Here is a 26,746-nt window from a genome sequence, read left to right on the forward strand (position 1 = left end):
TGTAATGACAAAGCCGCTCACGTTTCACACTGTGGAAGGAGCTGAGTCACTGGCGGAGCGTGTCAGCCAGGCTCTGAACATAGACACGTCTCCCCGCCAGAAAACCATCCTGGGCTTGTTCGGCTGCACAGAGATGTGAAATTATTCACATCGGATGTCGGGAATGGGAACAGCCAGCCTGCTGTTATTAAAAGAGCCCCCCAAATGGAATTTATATCTGTGTGCCAGCTATCACGAAGCAAACATTTTTAAAAAGTTCTTTCTGAGGCCCCTGACATTTTCTACAAACTTTGTGTTCATTTTCTAGCTCATGTTTGCCTTCCAATCAAGCCACATGCTCCCTCACTGAAGGCAACAAACTCACTGTGTACAACTGTATTAATTTGTCTTTTGGAAGCGAAATGAGCTATAATTTTTTAAAAAAGAACTCTTAATGGTTATTTCTCCACATCAGCTTGAGCTGATGTATTTGGAAATCAGGTGTTGGGTGGGGGAAAGCAATTGCATTTGGGGGAATACAGAGTTATTTATTTTAATTGCTGGCAGTTTCCAGCGAAGGGACATGAAGCTTGTGAAGTTTGCCTGTTAATTCCTCTTTCTCTTTCTCAGAGGACATGTCAACCTGACCATGCTAGGAGCCATGCAGGTTTCCAAATATGGTGACCTGGCTAACTGGATGATCCCTGTAAGTGGACATTTTCCTTTTGAACTATGCTTGGGTCAGAATACTTATTTTTGAAACATTAAGGAAAATCCTGTCAGATTGCCATGATAATACAAAATAATTATTTTAACAATAAAGAAATATTGTATTGTGTTTTCTTATTTGAGTCAAATTTTAATTAAGCAAACCCTGAGAAATATTCAGCTTTGCCAGTTTATTATGTAGCTGGAACTAAAAATAGGCAAGATCTGGGCCAAAGTAGAATTTTCCATAAAGAAAGAGGTAGGGAAGATTTAAAAAATGGTATAATTATGTTCTATCATAAAAGTAAGAAATACAAATGTTTATTATAAGTAACTCCTTATAACTGGAAAGAGCCCTGAACAAGTTTATAAATTTTATATTAATCCTATTATTTTCTTATTCACAGTGAGTGATTAATGTCCTCTCTCTTTTTTTTAATATATATATATATATTTTATTGATTTCAGAGAGGAAGGGAGAGGTAGAGAGAGATAGAAACATCAATGGTGAGAGAGAATCATTGATTGGCTGCCTCCTGTGCGCCCCCTACTGAGGATTGAGCCTGCAACCCGGGCATGTGCAGAATTGAACCTGGGACCCTTCAATCCGCAGGCCGATGCTCTATTCACTGAGCTAAACCAGCTAGGGCTAAAGTCCTCTCTTGATTGTTCACATGACCCCAGAAGTAACCAATCACATTGTCTTCTATTATGGAAAACAAAACCTGGGATGTTCCAACATGCTCGTGAAATGCAAATGGTTTTCCTTTACTATTGACCTAAATGAGGGAAGAAACCTATCAGAATACACTTTGGAGAAAGGACTGCAATGAGCCGATTTAGGAATGTGGTTCATAGTATTCCAGTTGTCGCTTTCCAAATTGTGCACGGAGACCGCAGTGAGCACAGGGCTGGGATTATGAGCTCATTTGGTAGCTCAGGTTACTCTTCTGAGGTGTGCTATGTTTAAGGATTCCTGTGTGTTTCTCTGTAGCACCAGCTAAAAAGAATTGGGTTTAGGAATTGAGGCTCTTGTTCTATGATTTGAGAGTTTTTGGGAAATCTCTTAGATTTTCGTAATTACAGTGTGTAACCAGGTTTGGGAACCAGTGTATTCAAGAATGGTCAGAATCCATATTTACAATGTAAGGGAATATATGATTGACCCCTTAGTAGTAGAAACCCTTAGCTAATTACTGATTATATTGCTGTTTTCCTTTAAAAATGTTTGTTGTTCTGTATCAGCCGTGGTCACAAGAGGCTTTTGGAGGCTTCAACGAATCAGAGAGGGCCTCTTGAGCACTGTGCAGTGACGATAAGCAGTTTATGGAAATCAGAATGTATTTCTATTTTCAAATTTTAGAAAAAGGCCAGATGGGTAGTAGAAGGAACGTAGAACAGTATCCCCTGGGTATTAGCGCTGCTGTACCAGTAATGAAGGTGTGACCTTGAACACGGCATGGAAGCTCTTTGGGTCAAATCCTCATCTATAAACGGAGGGTTTCTAATTTCAGGGGTCCCGTCTGGCTCTCATCGCTTAGCCGCTAAGAGCAAGGGCCTGGCGGTGAGACAGACCTGTGTTAAAATCCTGCTTTTGTCACTTGCTGGCTGTGTAACATGAAGCAGTTGCTAGTACAACACACTCATCCTAAACTCATGTTCAGTTACCCCAAATTAGACTCTTTGAGGACAGGTTTCCTGCTCTGAATTGGTTATGGATGAGGTACAGTTCAGCCTCCTTACTCAGTTTCAGTGAGCAATCTATTTGCCCCACATATTTACTAGTATGTTGATTTATAAAATGTAGATATATTTTTATTGCAAGATCTGGCAGTCACGCATCTGCAAAGTTCGGCTTTATTATATCATTTTTCATTGACTTTTATCTTCTTACTGGGTTTAATAATCTTCCAGTGGTTGCACAGCCTTGCGTTTTTCTGCATCGTGGCATGCCCATTAATCACTGCGATGTCAGATGCATTAAGTTTTAAGGCGGGAAAATGGTGTTGGATGCTCTTTGTTTTATTCTTCAGTAGCTTCTTAGTATGCAGCATTGGTCCCGTGTACACAGATTTTTTAAAAATTCTGCCCTGAGCATCTGAAGAGAGAAAATTGAACAAAACAGCAACTCGGCTCCTTCCAGTTCCCTGATTATTACGTTGATGGTAAAACCCAGGCAAGTTACGAAAATGTAGGAAGACGTGCAATCGTAGAATCTATATTCAGAACTGCTCTGGCTTTCCTAATGCCTATTTTTGAAAAACAGCTGCCATGGATTATTGACTTGTGAAGGGAAGCAGATGTGTATGATCAGCTCTGGGAACTGGTTATTGAAAGAATGCAGCTGTGGCCCATGGGACGGGGCTGCTGTATCTGAACCACGCAACAGCCAAGGGCCTGCTCCTACGTGGAGAGCTGAAATGAGGGATTTGTGAGGCAGAGAAGAATAGGATGTTTTGGTGTTTGTTTTTTCCTTACGTTTTTTAAAAAAAAGAATAAAAATTAATGTCATACTCATGTGTGCTACATGTATGAGTGCACGAAATTGATTTGGTCTTCTAAATATGATGACTGTTTAAAGAAGGTAGCTTTCTTGTCTTCCTACTTATATAATTAAAGGGTTTGTGTCCAAGATTCAATCTAGGGGTTTTGTTGCATCAATTGTAGTATAAATATTAAATCTGCAGATACAGATATAGAAATATAAAGATTAGGAGATAAAGATATAAACATATATATATTTATATCTTTACTAGGGGCCCGGTGCACGAAATTCGTGCACTGGGTGGTGGTGGGGGGGGGAGTGTCCCTCAGCCCAGCCTGCCCCCTCTCACATACTGGGAGCCCTCAGGCGTTGACCCCCATCACCCTCCAATCGCAGGATCGGCCCCTTGCCCAGGCGTGACGCCTCTGGCTGAGGCGTCCGGCCCAGGCAGCGGGGACCCGCAGCTGCAGCGGCCCCGTGATCGTGGGCTTTGCTTAAGGCCCAGGCAAGGGACCCCTAGCTCCCGGGACTGCCAGCTTCGACCGTGTCCAGCTCCCATCGCTGGCTCCACCCCTACTTCCTGCTATCACTGGCCAGGGCAGAAAAGGCACCGATCATGGCTGGGGGGCAGGGCAAAGGCGGCCCCAGGGCCGCCTTTGCCCTGCCCCCCAGCTCTTAGCTCCCCGCTGGGTTTCCAATCACTGTCAGTGGCAGGGGGCTTCTTCCTGCTTTCCCTTTCGCCTCCCTGCATTGTGCCTACATATGCAAATTAACCGCCATCTTGTTGGCAGTTAACTGCCAATCTTAGTTGGCAGTTAATTTGCATATAGCCCTGATTAGCCAATGAAAAGGGTAGCTCGTACGCCAATTACCATTTTTCTCTTTTATTAGTGTTGATATGTTTGCATATATATGGTTTTAACATTATGATACCTGTTCATTTGGTACCAATTCTGAGGAAACTACAAACTATGGATAAGGGAAAAGGACAGTTAGAGAATAGGTATTTGACAGTATGATGCTTTTATAATTATTTAGTGATGCTTTTGCTGTATCAGTGTACTGTAGGGGAAAGTGCACAGAACTTTGGAATTAGGCCTGTGCTTAATGCTGGTTCTGTCACTTATTGGTGGCATGACAAATTATTTCATTTTAGTATACACATCTGTAAAATGATAATGCTTCACTCATATGCCTGTTCTGTAGGTTAGTTTGTTCGTTCAACAGCTATTTATTAGACATATATTAAAGGCCATGCACTGGTTGAAGATGCAGCAGGAAACAAAATAGATTAAAGTTTTCACATTTATGAAGCTAATATTCTAATGGGGATCAGCAAATATGGTCCATGTACCGAATCTAGCCCCACTGCCCGTTTTTGTAAATAAAGTTTTATTGAAATACAGCCACTTTATTACCCATAGCTGTTTTTGTGCTACAGCAGCAGAGTTGAGTAGTTGCAATGGAAACCATATGACCTGAAAAACCTAAAATATTTAGCTCTTTACAAAAAAGTTTGCCAATTTCTGCCATAGATCGTTGATTTGAAACCTTTATTTTCTAATATAACTTAGTAATGCTATAAGTTTCTCTGTTAGCACACATTAGTGACATCCCACCAATTTTTGCATGTTGTGTTTTCATATTCATTCTCTTCCAGATATTTCTCTAAGTTCCCTTGTGAGTTTGTTTTAGAACCTATTTGTTATTTAGAAGTATGTCATTAAATTTCCAAATATTTGGTGATTTTTCCAAAAAAACCTCTGTGTTTACAGAGCAGACAATGTGCCTTCCTCCTCTAGAGAGTACCTTAATCCTCTTCCCTTTTGTTCTGGAGACCTTGCTTTGGGCTCTTAGCATTACTATTTCTTATCAACATTGTTCCAGCTCTGCTATCTTTGGTTACCTTAAGAGACAGCATTGATGGAGACTTTCCTTTGTGTTAGTGGATGTCTTAAGAGACCAGCTGTTAACAAGCATGTGTGTGATCGTGTTTTCCGTATCCAATATGTTGAACAAGCTCCACGTGGGATGAAATCAAAACACAGCTATTTTTATCTCATGTGGCGCCTTTAACTTTATGCAATCAGGGAAGCTTTCCCTCTGCGTGGCATTTCAGCTCATTCTTAGATCATCAACTGTCACTGGGTCACTTTAATTCACAAACTCAGTCTTGATTCAAGAATTAAAGGGTCCAGTCCAAGATAGTGAACCTGCTGTAATATGCATTCCAAAGCAGTGCGTGTCCTCTCACGTACACTCCCCAGCCATGGTCAGGGCAGGCTGCCCACATTAGCCCAAGGTTGTATGGAGTTCTTTTGCTTTTTCTCTTCATTCACTGCCTCCCCCAACTCACTGTTTAGCACCCACCTGGGACAGAATTCAGGAGAATGAGAAGGTGAGGACACAGGACAGGAAAGTTCTTACATGGCAGGAGAGTGGTCATGGGATAAGCTGGCCCCATGCTCCCTGGTCCTTTCAGATGATGCTAGTCAAGCTGGGAGTTTGAAAGGTGCTGTTTGGACCAGGTGCATGTTCTGCGTTTTATTTTTTTGTAAGCTCTCAGATTCTAAAGTCTCCACTGCCTAATCAGGTATAATTTATATAATCTCATGTGTGAAGTATTTTAAACGTCTTATTTATTCTTTTTTTTTTTTAAATAATTGATCAGCGGGAGAGTTCTTTGGGAGAGTTCGTGTCCTTTACTAGAATTTTTATATAATTAGCTTTCAATGCTGCTTAAATGGAAAACAGTGAAACATAACTGTAGAAACATGGGAATCATTGCAAAGGAGGATGCTGAATTGAGGTTAAAAAAAAGATTAAAATTAAGATCATAAAGAAACAATAACAAATCCATTAGCAAGTCATCTCACTCTGCCTAGGTTCCCACAAATGTTAATATTTTAGGTGGCAAAGGGATATGAGACAGTGAAATAGACTTTGTGTGTGTGGAATATCTCAGTTCTCAGCAATCTTAAAGAGCTTTGTCTTTTGATTGCTGTCTCTGTTTTTGCTCTGAAGGGAAGGAAATATTTTTCTCCTCGCTGTGCTTCATATGATGTGTTTGTGACCAAGTGCTTAGCGCTACGAACTTTATCCACTGGAACTCATGTATCCAAACCTGAGACTGAAAGGAAGGTGACCTACACACCTGATTGACTCCCAGGCATGGCGCTACATGCCCCCCAACACACATGCTCGCCGTCTCCTCCTCGCTGTCAGAACAGACGAACAGACTTCTATGCATAGAATGGGCATTTGGTCATTTTTTTAAAAAAAGCAAGCAACCAATTAATCAGTTTCTTTATTTTCTCTTCCCTCCTTTCCCGTCATTCTTTCTCTCCTCTCCTCCTTTACAGCGAGAATGAGCACTGACTGTATTTGATGTTTTCAGTAACTATCCCTGTGGCTAATGATGTGTTTGTATGACAATAGCAGCTCCTTCTCATTAAAAGGAGGGGAGGAAACATTAAAAATGATAGATGAGGTCTCCTAGAAATCCATTATTAGCAATTTCACAAATAATGGTGCTGCTGGTATGACTTAGCAGGGAATGAAGCCAAAGCATCAAAGACAGTGTGACCCTGCAGCTAAAGGCTAATGAATCTTGAAGACCCAATCTTAAATGATGAAATCTGGCATTTCCAGTTGATGAAATCTTTATTTTCTTCCTTTACTCCTTTGGTTTAGAGATAGTTTTTATTGATTGCTTTTAGAGAGAGATGAAGGGAGGGGGGAGGGAGAGAGGAGAAGCAACATCAATTTGTTGTTCCACTTATTTATGAATTCACTAGTGGCCCGGTACATGAAATTTGTGCACATTAAAAGGGAATTAGAGGAAATATTTTAATATTGCTATTTGCCCTTTTTCTATAATAGAAGTGTCAGAGATGAAAGAAAATTAGTAAAATGTATATGAAAATCTCCCCCCTGTCAGAATCTGGGGCATGCCACTGGACCCAGAGACAAGTCCCCGCCCACCTGCTTGTGCCTCAAAATCACATGAGACCCAGACCCGGCCGGCCCCTCCCCTGTGAAGCCCCACTGGGCTGGGGGCACAGCCTCAGGTCCCCCGTCAAGCCCCACCAGGCGAGGGCACGATGATCGTTTGCATATTAGCTCTTTATTATAGTGGATTGGTTGATTCTTGTATGTGCCCTGACTGGGGATTGAACCCACAACCTTGGCATATCGGGCCAACGCTCTAACCAACTAAACTACCTGGCCAGGGCTAGAGACAATTTTTTTTAAGATCCTGGAGATCATTTATTTAATTCTATGTCTTTTAAAATTAGTGCAATCATATAACTTGTTGTCTAAACCAAATCATTTTGAGAACATGAAAGGTTGCCAATAATTATTACACCATGATAACAGATATACATCTAAATTCTAATAGAGAGAATTTGTATACAGTTTGTATAGCCAATTTACTTATAATACCAAATTCATATCACCATCAATAAGACTTGTTTTTTACTATAGAGAATCCCTAACAGACATTTTTTATCAAGGGATATCTAGTTCTTATTAGAAAAACTGGAAATAACAAACATTTTAAATGAGATGTCCCATCTTCAATATATATTGGAGGTTTAGGCAAATTCAACATTTTTTATTTCTTCCTATCCAAGATCAATTCTGTTTTAAAACTCATAGAATAAATCATAAAGTTCTATGTGTATTATGCATTTTTTCTGTGAACCACTGTGCTGTGAACTTCTCATCAATTATTATTATTATTTAATTCTTTATTGTTTAAAGTATTACATATGTCTCCTTTTCCCCCCATTGACATCTCCCCAGCTGGTCCCACCCCCCAGAACATGCCCTCACACCCCTACTGTCTATGTCCATGGGTTATGTTTATATGCATGCATACAAGTCCTTTGGTTGATTTCTTACCCTCCCCTCTCCCCCCCCCTCCCCCCGCCTTCTCTCTGAGGTTTGACGGTCTGTTCAATGCTTCTATATCTCTAGAGCTATTTTTTTGTTCATCAGTTTATGTTGTTCATTATATTCCACAAATGAGTGAGATCATGTGATACTTTTCTTTCACTGCCTGGCTTATTTCGCTTAGCATAATGCTCTCCAGTTCCATCCATGCATACTGTTGCAAATGGTAGGAGTTCCTTTTTATAGCAGCATAGTATTCCATTGTGTAGATGTACTGCAGTTTTCTAATCCACTCATCTGCTGATGGGCACTTAGGCTGTTGTAAATCTTGGCTATTGTAAATTATGCAGCTATGAACATAGGGGTGCATATATCCTTTCTGATTGGTGTTTCTAATTTCTTGGGATATATTCCTAGAAGTGGGATCACAGGGTCAAATGGCAGTTCCATTTTTAATTTTTTGAGGAAACTCCATACTGTTTCCCACAGTGGCTGCACCAGTCTGCATTCCCACCAGCAGTGCAAGAGGGTTCCTTTTTCTCCACATCCTCGCCAGCACTTGTCGTTTGTTGATTTGTTGATCATAGCCATTCTGACAGGTGTGAGATGGTATCTCATTGTCATTTTGATTTGCATCTCTCCGATGATTAGTGACTTTGAGCATGTTTTCATTATTCTGGTGGCTTTCTGAATGTCCTCTTTCAAAAAGTGTCTATTTAGGTCCTTTGCCCATTTGTGATTAGACTGTTTATCTTCCTTTGTTAAGATGTTTGAGTTCCCTATACATTTTGGAGATTAAACTCTTATCAGATATAACATTGGCAAATAATGTTCTCCCATTCAGTGGGCTTTCTTATTTATTTATTTTTTGGTGGTTTCTTTTGCTCTGCAGAAGCTTTTTACTTTGATGTAGTCCCATTTGTTTATTTTCTCCTTATTTTCCATTGTCTTAGGAGCTGTATCAGTAAAGACATTGCTATGACATATGTCTGATGTTTTGCTGCCTATGGATTCTTCTAAGGTTTTTAGGGTTTCCGTCTTATGTTTTAAGTCCTTTATCCATTGTGAGTTTATTTTGTGTATGGTGTAAGTTGGAGTTCTAGTTTCACTTTTTTTCATGTATCTGTCCAATTTTCCCAACATCATTTGTTGAAGAGACTGTCTTGACTCCATTGTATGCTTTTGCCTCCTTTGTCAAATATTAATTGAGCAGTATGGCTTGGGTCGATTTCTGGGTTCTCTGTTCTGTTCCATTGGTCTATATGTCTGTTTTTGTGTCAGTACCAGGCAGTTTTGAGAACAGTAGCTTTGTAATATAGCTTCATATCTGGTATTGTGATCCCTCCAACTTTGTTCTTCTTTCTCAGGATTGCTGCAGCTATTCGTGGTCTTTTTTTATTCCATATGAATTTTTGGAGAGTTTGTCCTAGGTCTGTGAAATATGCTGTTGGTAATTTAATGGGGAGTGCATTGAATCTATAGATTGCTTTGGGTAGTATGAACATTTTAATGATGTGGATGAACATGGTATAGTCTTTCATTTGTTTATGTCTTCATCTATCTCTTTTTTCAACATCCTGTAGTTTGCCGAGTATAGAGATAATTTTTGATTATTACTTTTATTGTCAAAATAGTTTTACTAGGGAAAATTTTAAGTATATATAGATCTAAAAACTTTGGATTACTGAGCCTTGGGTAATCCAAAGGTTTTGAAATGCGAATAGTTATTTTTATGGGCGGTAACCTTTTAAAAGTCAACCCTAAGGTGCAAATCACATTAGTCAAATTGCACTTAAAAGTGTGTTTTACTTCTTGTTAAACCATAAAATCTGGGAAACCATAAAATCTGCCACACATTCTTTCCTCATAGGACACTGAATCCAAAAAGAAATCATACCTGAAATTACAAATTACTTAGGAATGAATGAAAACGAGAACTTGATTTCAAAGCTTGTGGCATACAAGTCAAATGATACTCAGAAGAGATAGAGAGCCCTAAATGCTTGTATTATTTGCAGAATCCATTCATGCATTGCTGCTTCTGGCTTATTTGCATTCCTTTCCAGTGTAGTGCATATGAGTGGCCATGTTGAAGGACCTCCAGCACTTGGCTATATTAGCACTGGGATGCATAAGACCCTCAGGAACAGTGCTAGATCAGCTCACTGATATTAAGAACCCAGTAGAGCATATGGCTTCCATTTGGGGTCATATGATATGACAACATATGTCCTGGCAGCTCCTTGTGAAGCTGCGGAGGTGGGTCCTAGAGTCATATTGATAAGTTCAAATTCTGAGAGGTATATGGAATTGAGCTGAGCAAACATCAGTTTCCCATCTCTCATCTTATCCTCTTTCCAGACCATCGCTATCTAAGTAGAATGACAGGAAAGATCACCAGAATTTTACACTGAGTTTCCTTTCTCCTTTCCCCCCCTCTTCAGCCAGTATAGTGGACTTTTTCTATGTAAAAGGCAGATAGAAACCCTCACCCCCCGCATTGATTTTTAGAGAGAGTAGAAGGGAGGTAGGGAGAGGGAGAGAAGGAGAGTGAGAGAGGAAGGGGAATATTGATGTGAGAGAGACACATTGATTGGTTGCGTCCTTGAAAGTGCTCTGACTAGGGACAGTGATCGAACTGCAACTTAGGTACGTGCTTTTGATGGGGAATTGAACCTGTTTCCCCATCGGTCACAGTGCTCGGGTTGACACTGTAACCACTGAGCAACACCAGCCAGGTGTAAGGCAGATAGAATTTTTTACCTTGATTGTACCCAATAAATTCACCATTGACCATTTTATCACGTGGTAACTCAATTAGCTTATTGGAGTATTTGAAATGCTACTTCATATATAGAGAATAGATTAGAAAATAAGATATTACTTATATGTTATTTTTTCAGATTATCCTAATTTAGCTAAGTGCCAGTTTCTCAGTATAATTTTGGATGGAAAACAAGATTACTCACCTTGTTACAATTGTGAATAAAAACAATAAATCTGTTTTTCGTGAAGGTCTAATACAGATCCCTTCAGGGGAGGCTCATAGGCTTTAATTCAAGTACAAAAGATTTGATGGGTTTTAGCCACTTACCTGTTTTGCATATTTCTGAGTTATAGGTTAGCCTAAAACATTTATAGTACAGGATGAGGGAATTTTTGATTGGGCAGCTATTTCTGTGATTTGGGTATTATCTCTGCTTTTGGAACTACCATCTTTTGGTAGAGATCATGTATCTCTACTAATAAAAGCCTGTGTGGTCGTCATACCCTCACGCCGTGATGCCCTCATGCTGTAACAACCCACCACCAGGAGGCTGTGTGCACAGCGGGTGTGCGCGGGTGGGCGGGGCTATGTGTGCGGGGAGGTGTGCATGGGTGGGTGGGGACTTGATGCTGTATGCACAGTGATGCTGGGGGTCCCGGCGGCTCCATGTGAAGCTGCGGAGTCAGGTCCTGGCCTGCCTCTTTGGGGCAATCCATCAAGGAGCCCCAGATGGGTGGGCGGGGCCTACCTGTTTGGGGAGATTGATCGCGGGGCTCCCGCACTGTGAGAGGGCACAAGCCAGGCTGGGGAACCCCCCTCCCTGAGTGCACGAATTTTGTGCACCAGACCTCTAGTTTATTATAAAATAATAAAGGGCCAAAAATGTATATTAAAATGGAGACAAATAAGCATAATATCTAAATAATTAGACCCTGAAAACCTAATCTATAAATAATATAGAAATAGCTTCCTTAAAAAAACAATATTTTTCTTATTGCTAGAATTTCTTATACAATAAACTTATTACTCTGACATGTAGAAGCTTTATCAGCTAACATATTTCTATCCTGAATGTAACTTCTGCTCATAATCATATCGTTTTTAGGAAATTTAATTTTCTTACATCATGGCTTCAGGTTGGTGAAAGATGCATGGTTTGTTGCTAAGCACATTTGGAAAATTTTTGTAATTTTAGTCCTAGAGGATCTGACTGCATTTTTAGAAGTTGTCTAGACTGAAGCTACAGAAAACATCTGTAGGCTTACTGTTTGTCTCCCAACTAAATTAGCACCATCCAGCAGATCAGAAGCAATAATAAAGAAAAATGTTGCAATAAGTTCAACATAATGGACATTTTAAAATAGGAAGCATCTTCTTTGGAGATTCAATTACCTCTTTCTGGATACTAGGAAGAGACTTCATCCAATTGTTTTTCTGACTTGTTTTAGAACTTCAGGTAATACGCTTAGCTTTTCCTTGTATTTTCTTTTTCTTTCTTTCTTTTTTTTTTTAAATAAAGGAAAGCTTATCATATCTACTTACTCTCTGCAAGTAAGGTAGTATTTACCAGGTTTGTTCACTATAAAGTTACTATTTCCTTTCCCTACCTTATTCTTTAGAAGTAACTCAATAGATTTAGCCCAACCTCAAAAGTGTCTTATAGGAGGGATATTATTATCTGAAGTTCATGTAAGGAGAAGATTTATCTGGCATTTATTTACTTATTTATTTATTTATCTATTTATTTATTTAATCATTTGTTTAGCGGTATGACTCATGTATATTTTATACTTTTAATTATAATCCAATGCCGGGAGCCGGTCCATCCTTGCTGTTTCAAGGGACCTGGCATATATGGCATACTTTTCTTAATATGTTTGCTCACCTTCTTGGCGCTGTGTTTTAACCAAAGTCACCTCTCCGAGAAAGGTTGAATCCCCAGGTAGGGATTTTCCCCTGAAGTTAGGGAGGGAATAAAACCCCTCAACTAAGTGCCAGGCGGGTAATTAATCCCTTTAACTACGAACAATCATGCTTAAACTACATAATCTTTTCTCCCTGGAATGGAGATAAGAAACGCCCTAACCTTTGTAATAGAGATTGATAGGATTGAATCAACTGGTATAAATACAGTTGTAACAAGACAGAAAGACTCAGAACTCAGGAGACAGAATTCAGAAGACAGAACCTACACGGAGCCTAGAGACAGAAGAACTTCGCTGGCGAGAGCATGCCAGAGGATCCTGGAGAGGGACTGGCCTCAGAGCCTAGAGACAGAGCCTAGTGGGAGAACATGGCAAGGGATCCTGGACTGAACCTGACTACAGAGATTGGCAGGAGAACCTGACTGGAACCTGGACACTGAACCTGACTGGAGAGCCTGGACAGAACCTGGCTGGAGAACCTAGCAAGAGAACATGGACACAGAACCTCTCTGGAGATCCAGACCAGAACTTGGCTGGAGATCCGGGCTAGAGATCCTGGCTAGGCTTCTGATCAACTGAATACTATCTCCGTGTCATTCCTTCTTCGCCGACTCCGTCCTCACCTTTGGGGACCCCTGGACCCGCTGGGGTTGGACCCCGGCAATCCAATACCATGTTAATTTATTTTCATGCACAAATTGTTCCAGCTGTAGCCATTGGGAGCTCTCTCAATTTGGCTCCTGTTCACTTCCATTAAAAAATTTATTTTGTTGAGTGTCTCTTACTTTGTTATTAAAAGATGCTTGTCTTATATTTTTCTTGCCCCTAGAATCAGTTATTTCTGCAAGGAGCCCTGTTTGCTTTTATTTAAGGATACTACTTGAAACCTTGAATGTTAGGTCTGCTTTTTGCTACTTATATATCATTCCGTGTAGGCCTGCTCAGTGGACAGAGCTAAGTATTGTGTGCATACATACTAGCCCACACCTATTCCGGTTTTTTTTAAATGAATTTTCAGTTAGTTTACATACAATATTATATTAGTTTCAGGTATACAACATAATGAGCATTTATATAACTTATGAAGCTTCACCCCAATAACTCTAGTACCCATCTGACACCATCCACAGTTATTACATTATCATTGACTATATTCCCTCTGCTGTACTTGACATCCCATGTCATTCAGTTTTGAATAATAAAAGTCAACAACTTCCTGTTTTAGATCTGCTCATGGAGGTTAGGGAAAACAGTAAGTCCTTTCTGAATAGCTTTGCCTCAAGGTGATTATCAAGGTAATCGTTTCCTTCTAAATATTAGGCCTACAAATGGCATTCTTGGGAGTAAAAGTAGCTCATTTTTAGTGTTTGCCATGCTTGAGTGTCAAGAGAATGTGAGCGCAGCCATGTCTGCCACAGGGTGTTGTAGCAAAGAAAGGAACACATCCGTTCACTGCAGCTCTTGATCCTTGCCTGCGTAGGTATCAAGGTAAAATGTACCTTAACTTGGGCTCCATATGAAGTGGACCTGGAATTATCAAGTTTGTTTACTTACTTAGACATTTACTTTTAATACTGTTTTTCATGCATGTAACGTCCATCTCTGGTGTTATAGGTGCTACATAAAGTTTTTGAGAACTTCAAGTTCAGAAACTTAACAATGATCACTTACAAAGTTTAGGGAGTTAGGACACTGGCAGATCAAGAAATGAATTAAAGTTTTATGTTTCTCTATATTTCTGCCTCTTCTGACCTTTGTCTTTTACTTCAAAAGAATATCTTTCTTTTTTTTTTTTTCATTCTATCCTCAGTATTTTGATTTTTACATGACCAAGACCTTCACCATAAGTTTTTTTAGCTTGTTACTTTTCATTTTTATTCCCAACACTAGAGGCCTGGTGCACGAAAATTCACACACTCAGGAGTTGGGGGGTTCCTCAGCCCGGCCTTCACCCTCTCACAGTCTGGGAGCCCCCGGGGGATATCCAACTGATGGCTTAGTTCAGGGAGTGGGCCTAAGCCGCAGTCTGTCCTCCCTCTGCAGCTCTGGCCAGCAACCGGCCTCACCTCCCCGATCACCCCTCCACTGCCGCTGGTCACTGCCACCCCCCAATTGCTGTCCCCTCTCTCTGCCTATTGGCACCTGTCTTGGCTCGCCTGGCACTGTCTGCCCGCTGGTCCCACCCCCTGCTGACCAGTTGTTCCACTGTTCGGCTGTTCGGTCGATTTGCATACTAGGCTTTTATTATATAGGATGGCTTTTTTTTTTTTTTTTTTTGCCATTCAAGAGCTTGCTCTAGTGTCACTGAATGGAAAAGATAGCAAGAAAGAAATTAATATTCTCTCAATTTTTCTTGTTGTGTATCTTTCAAAAATATTAACTTTATGGCAAATTCTCTGAAATAATTATCCTAACCCATTTCAGTATTTGAAGAAGTTTGTCTCTTTACCTCATTCTCCCTCTGGGGGAGGAGCTGTTGTACTTTCACTGCACTTTCAGCTTCCACTCTTTAGAAGAGAGACTGATGCCTGTGCCCTGAGGACCCCCCACAGGGACATCACCCTTAGTGGTCTCCATGGCTCCGGAGGTGGGTCATTGTCACCAGGAGGACCTGCTTCTCCCTCCTGGGCTCAGACCTCATACTGGTCCGGGATGTGAACCTCCATGGAAGGATACTGCTCATGGTTCTCTTAGTCCCCAAACTGACTTGTGCTTTCTTAGCAACCCGGAGCTGGGACTGACTTCACACGGAGAGGCACTGATCCCCCTTTTACAAGTTAGGGTGTGCGCAGGAGGAAATAACTCAAACAGTGACCAGAGTTGTCAATTCGCCATTAATGTTCATAGCTGTTAACCCCCCCATGGGAGGTACTTAGCAGTCATTAAACTTGGTCCTCAGTGAAGCCCAGAGGACATCTTGGGAATAAACAGTACTTATTAACAGTGCAGAATCAAAATGGTTTTATTCCTTCCACCTCAGCCTCTGACACTTGCTCAGTAGGGCAACCACATTCGGTAGACTTACCATTCTTACACACTTGTTCTTAAGTGAGTGCTTTGTTTCTTTGTGTTTTTTTACTTTTAAATTTTTTGCTGCATTATTTTTTGGTCTTTTCTATTGTGGGTAAAAACACTAGTAATGATTTCAGTGTATTCCTTAATAATGTTCTCTCAGCCCCTGTGTCTCTCTGTGAAAATTCGACCCAGCTGTCAGAGATGGCAGCGTAATTATAATAATTCTGTCATTTGCTCTTTAGAGCTTTGCAGACGGTGGGAGGCAGTGATGGAGCAAGCATGCTCCTGCCTGTCATTCTAATCCTCACATCCCCTTCCTTCATCCCCACCAACCCTGCCCTCTTTAAAGAATCCGAAAGTCAAATTTCTGAGAACAACTATTTCCTGTGGTTTTTTTTAAGTAATAATTTAACATTCCATGTGAATGAGTTGTTGGGGGGATTGATCTATTTTAGTAGATGGAGACATAAAAATAATTGGTACCTTTCCATTTCTATTGTAGCTGTCATTTTTGTTGTGATTATCTAGGGATCTCCTAAAAATAATATAAACCTTAAACAAATTTTTATAATAACAAGTGAGATCTGTTTTCCCACCATTAGAACATTAGTTTGATCCAACCATATGAAACTCCTGTGTTTGTAGGTCACACATGGTCACATGTGGCCAACTTCATATAATTCTCATACATTTCTCAGTGACCAATGGAAAGGAGAGGTTATTAATGCAGAAAATAACTTACCCTTGGATTTTAAAAGATTGTACTTATTCTGTTTTGGATAATGGAAAAGACCAGAAGCTTTAGTGTTTAGTTGTATTTCATAAACTCAATTAAGTAACTTATTTATTGTATCCTATTACATAATCTATTAATTTATGTTTCCTGGAGCGGTGCTTGATGTCTGTGCCCAGGTACCTGAGGGGGCCTGATAAAGCAAGCTGAGCTTCCTGGGCCAGCTTGATCTGTTTCCTCTCTGCAGAATTATGAATAGACTCTGAAAACTGAAACTGCAGCTTCAGAACAGAGCTAAGAATAGCACAGAGTTTTCCCCCTGCTGTCCATTTCATTAACCCAGCAAATAGAAAGCTCGGAGTGTTGGTCTCTTTGACCCTGTACAAAGAGGTTAACCTCTTTAAAGTGCCTCATTTATAAGCACAAACTTCATCATACATTGATTGTACTTTAGGAAAACATGAAAGTTTCATGCTTCTAACTATTAACTTAATAGATGCTTATTAATTTCCTGAACAAAGTAGAGTTAATGACCTCTCATCAATTTTATGTACCCTGGGGCTTTTTCTTTACTTGGAGAGATGAGGTTTCATAAATGAACCAGGAAGACATTATTGAATGTATTTATACTTTTATAAATGCGATAATCGGTGTTAATAGCCAGGAATAGAACTCATTTTTGCTGTGTGACATTAACTGATTTCTTTGGGGCACAAGGACTGATGAGCCAGGTTAGATGTGATCAGTCAGCACAGATGTCAGTCGTGGCTGGAGGGGGCTTGGAGGCTCTGTGGTATTCTCAGCTTCCAGATGACGGCAGTGGGGGCAGGTTGATTACAGAGAGGAAGGGTGCCTCTCAAGAGGAGAATTTCAATTATAACTACCTGTGTGGCCTTGCCACTACCTGCCAGTGGCTGTCAGCCCTGATCTCAGACAAGTCAAGTGGTAAATTCTAAAATGGTGACAAGCAAAGATGCTGTGAGAGGAGCCCAAAGAGGTCTGATCTAATTTTGTTGCTGGGATAGAACAGGAGCACATGAGCTTTTCCTGGAAAAGTGGTCGTGGTTTGATGTGTAAAAGATAATCTGGAGGACATGATGGAATGAGGGTGGGTGGGACTTGGTGACACAGCGAAGCCATATGCCGTGTACAAGCAACTTCTTGGCATAGAAGTGGGTGCTGGGCTGTAAGGAAAGAGCAGGCTGAGACCAGGTTCTCACAGGCCTGTATTTGTCAGGTGGAGGCACTTGGACTTGACCCTGAAACACTAGGGAACGAGTGAAGGTTTTAAGCCAAGGAATGATGTGAAATGCTCATTTTACAGAGATTATTTTCATGGCTGTGGGTTGGAAGGATTTGAGAAGGACAAGGCTGGACAGAGGCTCCTTATTAGGGATGTTGTTATAATACTCTAGGGCAGCGGTTCTCAACCTGTGGGTCGCAACCATCGGAAAACACATATAGCATATCAGATATTTACATTACGATTCATAACAGTAGCAAAATTACAGTTATGAAGTAGCAACGAAAATAATTTTATGGTTGAGGGTCACTACATTATGAGGAACTGTATTAAAGGGTCGTGCCATTAGTAAGGTTGAGAACCACTGCTGTAGGGGGAAATCACAAGGATCTTAGCTAGGGTGAGAAAAGGTCAAGTTCAAGAACTATTGGGAAAATTGGAGTTCTTTGTGATTGGATGACCGGTTGATTGTACATAGATAAGCACAGAGAGGCAAGAGACAGGAAGTTTCTGATTTGGAACTTGAGGTGGATAGATGGCCACTAGGGGATGGGACATTAGGGATTAGATTAGCAAAAAAAAAAGATGCTTAATTTGGTTTGGAACACACTGAGCTGAGCCATGTAATGATTAACACAATATTCCGGAAGTTTTTATTTCTCACTGACATGGACCAGCAGCGAGTCCCTGTCTGGCTGGCCGTTCTTCTCTGTGCAGTAACTCGGTGGCCAAGATTCCTTTCATCCCATGGCTCTGCCATCTTCAACGTGTGGTTTGCAGAAAGGGGAGGAGCATGGAGCGTTGTTCTTGGGGAGTTTTATGGTCCAGCTCTGTTCTGTATCACTTTCACCCACTTCCCCTCGGCCAGAGCTTATTCCTGTGACTGTCTCCAACTGCAAGGGGGGCTGGAAAATGTAGCCTTATTATGTGCCCACCAGCAAGAGGGTGCAGTTTGGGAAAGCAGCTAACCAACTGTGCTTCAGGGTGGCTGAGGAGGTTTTGAAAGTTGATATCTGAAACTTGGGAGCAGAGATCTGAGCTGGAAATGTGGCTTTAGGTATCCTCAGAGACAGGGTAAGGTTATATTCTGAGAAGTTACTCTTCGAGAACAAGTAGAAACAAGAGCAGGAGGCCAAGAACAGAGCTTTTAAGTTGGCCGGCACACAAAGTGGCGTGGAAGACGGATGCCAGGAGGAGCCCGAGAGCCTCGAGGAGGGAGGTATTGTGCCACGGCAGCCAGGAGTGGACAGTTTCAAGGAGTTGGTGGGAAATAGTGCAGAAAGTAGTAGAAAGACTCACAAAGTGTCTACTGAATCAGATGATTAAATATGAGAGACCTGATTGAGTTGTCTTCACTTCAAGATCATGGTCAAGGCGGAAAGCGATTTCAGGGCGTTGGGAGATCAACAGAGAGGAGCTACGGAGATGGGGAGATGGAGAACCAGGAGGGTGGGGGTCATTGATGAAACAAGGTCCCCGAGAGAACAAGGACAAAGGAGAACTTACTGAAATAAAATTCTGAGTTCACCCAAGTACTGCTTTTTTTGACACCTTTTGAGCCCACATTATGATTGATGACATATCTGTTATGAGCAATTTTGTTAACTTACCTAGCAGGAGACTATAATTATATTTCCAGTTCCCTATTAGTTAGTTTATGTTCTCAATGCACATCTCCTGGGAAATGCAATTCCTCTTTGAGCGGAAACTTGCGTTTTTCTTGGTTTCGAATGCAAAGTATAACAAAGAAAAAAGAAATAGTCCGCTATAACTTTGTCATAACTTTGCTAAATTAAGGCAGATTGTACATCTTTTATTTTCCCTAATAAATGGAGTTATAACCTGTCTCTCTGTGTTTCAACAAATGTTATTATGTGCCCTAGTTTCCCTCGTCCCTACTGTAGCTAGGAATGTGTTTAGAGGTCCTTTTCTTTCCTAGAGCATTTTTTAATGATGAGGAAGTGAGACGGAAATCAAGAGGCTTACATGTAGATTGTGGTGTGAAATATTGAGCAAGCCCTGGTTTTATTAATAGATCACTGCATAGCTATCTTTCCATTTTACGTCCAATCGATTCACATTTTCCAGTGAGGCACATAATGTTAGTTTAAAATGCTTTAAAAATTGTTTCTGTATTGTAACTTGTTTCTAACTTAAGACCGGAATATTTAGAAGTAAAAAGAATCTTCATATAAGCTATTATTAATATACCAATCATAAAGGTGATGGCAAGACTGATTTTTGGTATGTTTATTTTAAACAGCACTTCACAGAACAGTTCGATTGTATTAAAACCTTAAAATGTCACCAAAGGCCATATTTAGAATTTGAGTGACTATTTCTTTGGAAGTACAATTTAATGTTTGTACTTTGATGCTCTGAGGTATTTTTAATGTTATTGCTTTATCACCAGAGTTTCTTTTTTAAAAAAATTCTAATATTAGGAAGTAGTGTCAAATTAAGTAGAATATATTTAAAATAATGATTTTAATTTCTATTTTCTAGAAAAAGGTAGGTAATTATATTCATTTTATCTTGGTACCTGGCTTATAATAAACCCTCAATAAATATTTATGATTTAAGGATGATACTTGAGTTAGTATTTTTTTTTTTTTAGAAAAGATGTGTATCTGTTATAATAGTACATGCAGCATTTCTAGCTAGCTCGCTCTCTCTCTCTCTCTCTCTCTCTCTCTCTCTCTCTCTCTCAGTATTCTTTCTATCTTTCTATCCTTGATATCAGGGTCAGCCCTTAACTGCAAAAAGATGAGTTGGCTGTGAAATGAGTATCCAGCAATCATCTCTGCATTATTCTAGGCAGAATACATTTTAGAACGAAAGTGGCACCATTCAAGAATTGCATGTTTGCTGATGAGATTTAGAGAAAACCACACTTTGTCTCACTCTGGTCCAGGGCTCCAAGCATGCCCCCAAAACCTCTTCATTAGAGGCCTATTTTTCTCCAAGTGTCACTTTCTCTCGTGATTTATTTTAAGGCATGTTTTTACCTCCTTAACCCCTCTGTTTTATCAGCTTCTTATTTTTTATGTGGAATAGGGAGTTGGGTTTGGAAAAGGAAAATAAAGATGGAGATGAAGTCAGCATCTCATGTGTGTACAATGCCAAGCAGTGTGTTGGACATTTGAATAGACGTGCATTACAGTGCCTAGCTCGGTACCTGGCATATACCCACCTCCACATATCTCCCTTAAGAGGCCTGCTCCAGGACCCTGCTCTGTTGGATAGATGTAGCGTTTGGTTTTAATTCTACATTGAATTCTCACCCTCCATAGAACTCATTTGGGCACCACATCATTATATCACTCATGCTGGCTGCTGTAACAAATGAGCCTCTCAATTTCCGTGGCTTAGCACCTCTATATGTTTTTGTCTCTCCTTGCCCCCCCACCCTCATATTGAACAATGCAGTGTGATTCTAAGGGGTCTCTGTGACACACAATCTTTTAAGGACTGAAACTGAAGAAAGCTCAGTATTTTCCAAGGTTACTTTGGAGGTCAAGTGTCCAGATTGCAGAAAGCAAAAAAGATTGAGGATTTCATGTGAGAGGATTTTATGGACCAGTGCCTGGAGGTCACTGTGAGTAGGGTACATGCTTCCATTTATTTGTGTCTTTTTCAATTGCTTTTTTCTGTGTCTTATAATTTTTTTTTTTAGTATAGGTCTTTTACCTTCTTGGTTAAATTTATTCCCAGATGTTTTGTTGTTGTTGTTGTTTGTCAGTAAACTAATCTGACCGATGAAGATTTACGTCAACACATTTGCAGTTGTAAATAGGATTGTTTTCTTAGTATCCTTTCCTGATCATTCATTGTGGTGTATAAAAATGCAACTGAGCCCCAGCCTCCAGATGGTTTGGCTAAGTGGATAGAGCATTGGCCTGCGGAGTGAAGGGTTCTGGTTTCAATTCCAGTCAAGGGCACATACTTGGTTGAAGGCTGGAGGCAACCCATTCATGTATCTCTCTCACATCGAGGTTTCTCTCTGTCTTTCCTCCTCCCTTCCACTCTTCTCTAAAAATCAATGGAAAAATATCCTCGGATGAGGATTAACACAACAACAATAACAAAAGCAACTGATTCTGGGATATTTATTTTGTATCCTGCTACTTTACTGCATTTATCAGTTCCAGTTGTATTTTTGGTGGAATTTTTAGGGTTCTCTCTACATAGTAATCCTATCATCTGCAAATGACAGCTCTACTTCTTCCTTTCCTATTTGGTTGCCTTTTACTTCTTGTCTGATTGCTGTGTACGATGTTCAGTAAGAGTGGTGAAAGCGGACATCCCTGTCTTGTTCTTGATCTTGCTTTTAGTTTTTCCTCATTGAATATGATGTTAGCTATGGGTATGTCACTTGTGGCCTTTAAAAATGTTCCCTCTATTTCCACTTTCCTGAGAGTTTTTATCATAAATGGATGCTAGATTTTGTCAAAAGACTTTTCTGCATTTATTGATATAATCACATGATTTTTAACCTTCATTTTGTTTATGTGATGTGTCACGCTAATTGATTTGTGGATATTGTGCCCACCTTGCATCCCAGGAATAAATCCCACTTGATCATGGTGTGTGATCTTTTTAATGTATTGCTCCATTCAGTTTGCTAATGTTTTGTTGAGGATTTTAGCATCTTGTTTATCGGGAATATTGGCCTATAATTTTGTTTTTTTGTAATGTGTTTATCTGGTTTTGGAATTAGGATAATGCTGGCCTCATAAAATAAGATTGGGAGTCTTCCCTCCTCTTGAATACTTTGGAATAGTTTAAGAAGGATAGGTGTTAGTTCCTCTTTAAATGTTTGGTAAAATTCACCTGTGAAGCTGTCTGGTCTGGGACTTCTGTTTATTGGAAGTTTTTTGATTATTGCTCCAATTTCATTAGTTGTAATTGGTCTGCTCAGATTTTCTGTTTCTTCTTGATTTGGTGTTGAAAGATTGTATGTTTCTAGAATTTATTCGTTTCTTTCAGATTCCCAATTTGTTGGTATATAGTTTTTGTATGGAAACAACAGCCCTGTGTTGTTGTTTTTTCCCCTGCTGGTATAAATAGAGTGAATTGTTTCCCTTTACTCATTGATTCTGTTTCAGAAATCATTTGAAAATCCAAATGGAGGGAAATGTTTTCTTTTCTTTTTCAAATACAATGAACATCCTGAAAGTAATAGAAAAACCAAATATTTGAAGGCTTTTCCTGTCAATGCTTTGGATGAGATGGTACCGCTGTTCTCTTTCCCGTCTGGAAGACTACTTTTGTGAAATACCCCCTCTGGCAGTCCCCAGCCTCTTCCTTCCGTCTCTGTTTCCTAGCAGCTGTATTTCCTGTGTTCTGCCAGATGGGAACATATCTATGTTAGTTTAATCTGTGTGTCCATCCACTCATTCATCCAAGCACTGACAATGCAAAAAAGAAGGAAAAAGAAGAGGAAAGAGAAAAAGTTGAAATTTACTGTGATAGAATGACACACGGAATAGGATAAGGACCCAGGGGAAAGGCTCTTAGCTCTCCCTTGTGGTGAGGGAGAAGTGGGGTGTGCTTCTTTTTTAAAATTTTTATTTTATTTTATTGACTTTTTACAGAGAGGAAGGAAGAGGGATAGAGAGTTAGAAATATCGATGAGAGAGAAACATCGACCAGCTGCCTCCTGTGCACCCCCTACTGGGGATGTGCCCACAACCAAGGTACATGCCCTTGACCGGAATCGAACCTGGGACCCTTTAGTCTGCAGGCCGAAGCTCTATCCACTGAGCCAAACCAGTGAGGGCGGGTGTGCTTCTTTTAGGGGAAGGAAATTGGGTCCAAGTCTCTTGAATTACTCATGGATACTTTCCCTCCCTCAGATAAGGATTATGAGGAGAAGAAACCTGGATTGATAATCTCTAACTCCAGCACCTTGTCCAGGGCCAGGCTCATACTAGACATTCAGTAAACTAATCTGACCGATGAAGATTTACGTCAACACATTTATACACTTTACATAGTACACAATTTTCTACACATTATCTCATGCACTCGTCTCAATAGCTCCGCCATAGGGCAGATATGCTTATTCCTGGCTTATAGATAACAAACCCAAAGCCAGAGAGATTTGGTGTTTTGCCAGCATCACCCAGTGGGTTAGTAGGACAGAGCTCAGGTCCCGCACCGAATCTTGACTGTAAGTATGAAGATCATTCTTTGAAATCTGTAGCATGTGCTTTGAGGTGAGGCTTCAGACTACCTGACTCTCTGAGTAACGAGGGCTGTGCATTCACATTGGGTCACACAAGAATTTATTTTTAACAGAAACAAAATATTTCTCCCACCATGTTTTAGAGCTCCTTGTAGTCCTGCCAGCACAGTGTTTGTACCCAGTAGGCGCTCTGTAACTATTTCTGAAATAATGGACAACGGTTTAAAATGTGTAATTCAGATCCACCTAAATTGGCCAGAGTCTGAGGCTTTCCTAAGTTTCTACTATATTCATTGTGCCATGGGGGACAACATTTGCCTGTGGTGTATTCGCATTCAGGAATGCTTTTTTTTAAAAAAAAACACGCAAGGACTTTTTAACACACTGGCTTGGTTTTCTGGGTTTTATTTTATTGTTACTTATTTTTGGCTTCATCATTCTTCTAGCACTTACACGCTTAGAGCCTGCCCAAGGACACAGTGTGTGGATGCTGAGACTGGCCGGATGTTCTCAGCACAGCAGGTTGAGACATGAAAATGGACATACTTTTGTGTCGTTTGATGCTTTGAAAGTCTCAAACTTCCTTAGTGTTGGAGTTTATGCTAGACATTTATTGCTTCCCTCTCTGACTTATCCATGAGTCATTCCACGAGGTATCAGTGTTGTCCACAGAAATAGCATGACCTGGTGCCAAACATAGTAAAATTGCAGATGAATAGGGATGAAGGCATGGCTGATAGAAGTATAAAATTACACATTTCCACATGGATTCGGCTTCACTTCAGACTTACATGTGTGCGAAGACTCATTCTGTATCTTCCTCTCCTTTCCTGCTTCCCGCCCCCCACGCCTTGCCAGCTGCTACCCATCTCATGCAGTGGTGACTCCTGACCACGAAAACATCCCAACTGCTTGCTCCTCCCCTTTATGCTGCACATCTAATTCACGTTCATGCCGTGGTGCATTGACCTCTAAAATATTTCTTTTTTAAAAAAATGTATTTTATTGATATTTTTACAGAGCGGAAGGGAGAGGGATAGAGAGTTAGAAATATCGATGAGAGCGAAACATCGATCAGCTGCCTCCTGCACACTCCCCACTGGGTATATGCCCACAACCAAGGTACATGCCCTTGACCCAGCCATGGGCAAACTATGGCCCGTGGGCCGGATGGCCCGTTTGAAATGAATAAAACGAAAAAAAAAAAAAAGACCGTACCCTTTTATGTAATGATGTTTACTTTGAATTTATATTAGTTCACACAAACACTCCATCCATGCTTTTGTTCCGGCCCTCCGGTCCAGTTTAAGAACCCATTGTGGCCCTCGAGTCAAAAAGTTTGCCCACCCCTGTGACTGGAATCGAACCTGGCCGCAGGCCGGCGCTCTATCCACTGAGTCAAACCGGTTAGGGCACCTCTAAAATATTTCTGAAAGCAGGGGATTGAGACTATTTTAAAACCAGGTGTGAGTGCATTGCTGAATCTCCTTATAGCTACGAAATTATGGGAACGGAGCTGAGAGCCCTGGAAGTGTTTACTGTCAAATCAGCAAAAGCACTTGGAGTAAAAAAATAGATAAAATATTAAGGAGTTTTCAATCTTAGAAGACATTCTCCTCTATATACTAGAGTGGAAATTTATTTCATCATCTCTGGAAACACTTGCTTTTTCCAAAACTCTGCAACCACGAGAGAGAATACAGTGGGAATTATTCAGAGTGTGGCACATACCAGGTGGTTGCAAAATGTTTAATGAATGAGGACATGGACAGATGGACAAAAATAGGGTGGTAATGGTGAAAGGACCCTGAACTCTGCGCCTGTTTTCTGTTTTTGCTGAGCAGGAATCTATTTTTCATTTTGCTTTGGTTTGCTTTTCTAAGAGCAAGATAAATGTCATTTTAGAAAGACAGACCCACCTTTAATATTACTCATTACTAGGGAGACACCATGAGTGCCTCAGGCTACCACCAAATGGCATTTTATTCTACACAATATCCAAGGGAGAGCTTTGGAAAGGGTCTATAATTAAAGACTCAGTAGTGACGGTTATGTGTTTAAAATGAAAGAAAAACGAAATATTAAGGTTGTAAGCCTTCATATACTAAGCAATGAAGGTCAATGGTATTTTTTTCCTCATTAATTATTTCAGTGGCTTATTCTTGCAAGTTACTTTTGTTCTGCCACATACTAAAGAAATGAAAGTTAGAGAATTACTTCTTATTTTCTGTTTCCATTTTGCAGGGGAAGATGGTGAAAGGAATGGGAGGTGCTATGGATCTGGTGTCCAGTGCCAAAACCAAGGTGGTGGTCACCATGGAGCATTCTGCAAAGGTAACGCATGCAGCTTTTGGAAATTCTCAATGCACCCAAATCCTATACACCTGGTTACCTGACCATGGCCTCTTTTTTTTTTTTTTTTTTGGCTTATTCAAGTTGATAGCATTTATACTTTGAGGGGAAGATTATAAACAAAGGCAGTTACTTACTATCAGTTAAACTATTGTTTAACTTTGAATGAAGCACAAATATCAAGACCTTCTTTGATTGTTTGCCTTGTAGACACATCTAAAGTAAAAGCTATAGCGTCTTCAAAGCAATAAAAAGATGTCAAAGCAGATGTGTTGATTCAGTTGTAAAGATGATTATAGTGGTTGCTATCCATGTGAAAAATGAAAAACGTAGCAGAATATAGGTCTTTTAACAACAGTTATTTTCAAATGGACAATATGGCCTCTTACCAAGGCTGTGAGGTGCCATTTGGAGAAGGTGTTAGAAAATTGTGGGCTAGGTGACAGAAAG

The 26,746-nt window shown here is 40.3% G+C and overlaps 1 protein-coding gene across 2 annotated transcripts in view; it reads left to right on the forward strand.

Annotated features, from left to right (window-relative positions):
- OXCT1 (3-oxoacid CoA-transferase 1) overlaps positions 1 to 26,746 on the forward strand; it is a 130,386-nt gene that overhangs the window by 78,343 nt on the left and 25,297 nt on the right. For both annotated transcript variants that reach the window (XM_059694861.1, XM_059694862.1), the window contains exons 13-14: positions 610 to 685; positions 26,189 to 26,278. In XM_059694861.1, coding sequence (XP_059550844.1) covers positions 610 to 685; positions 26,189 to 26,278 — 166 coding nt within the window. The remainder of the gene's footprint in view (positions 1 to 609; positions 686 to 26,188; positions 26,279 to 26,746) is intronic.

Source organism: Myotis daubentonii, chromosome 4 (assembly GCF_963259705.1).
Source record: "Myotis daubentonii chromosome 4, mMyoDau2.1, whole genome shotgun sequence".
In the NCBI taxonomy this organism is placed as follows: Eukaryota; Metazoa; Chordata; class Mammalia; order Chiroptera; family Vespertilionidae; genus Myotis; species Myotis daubentonii.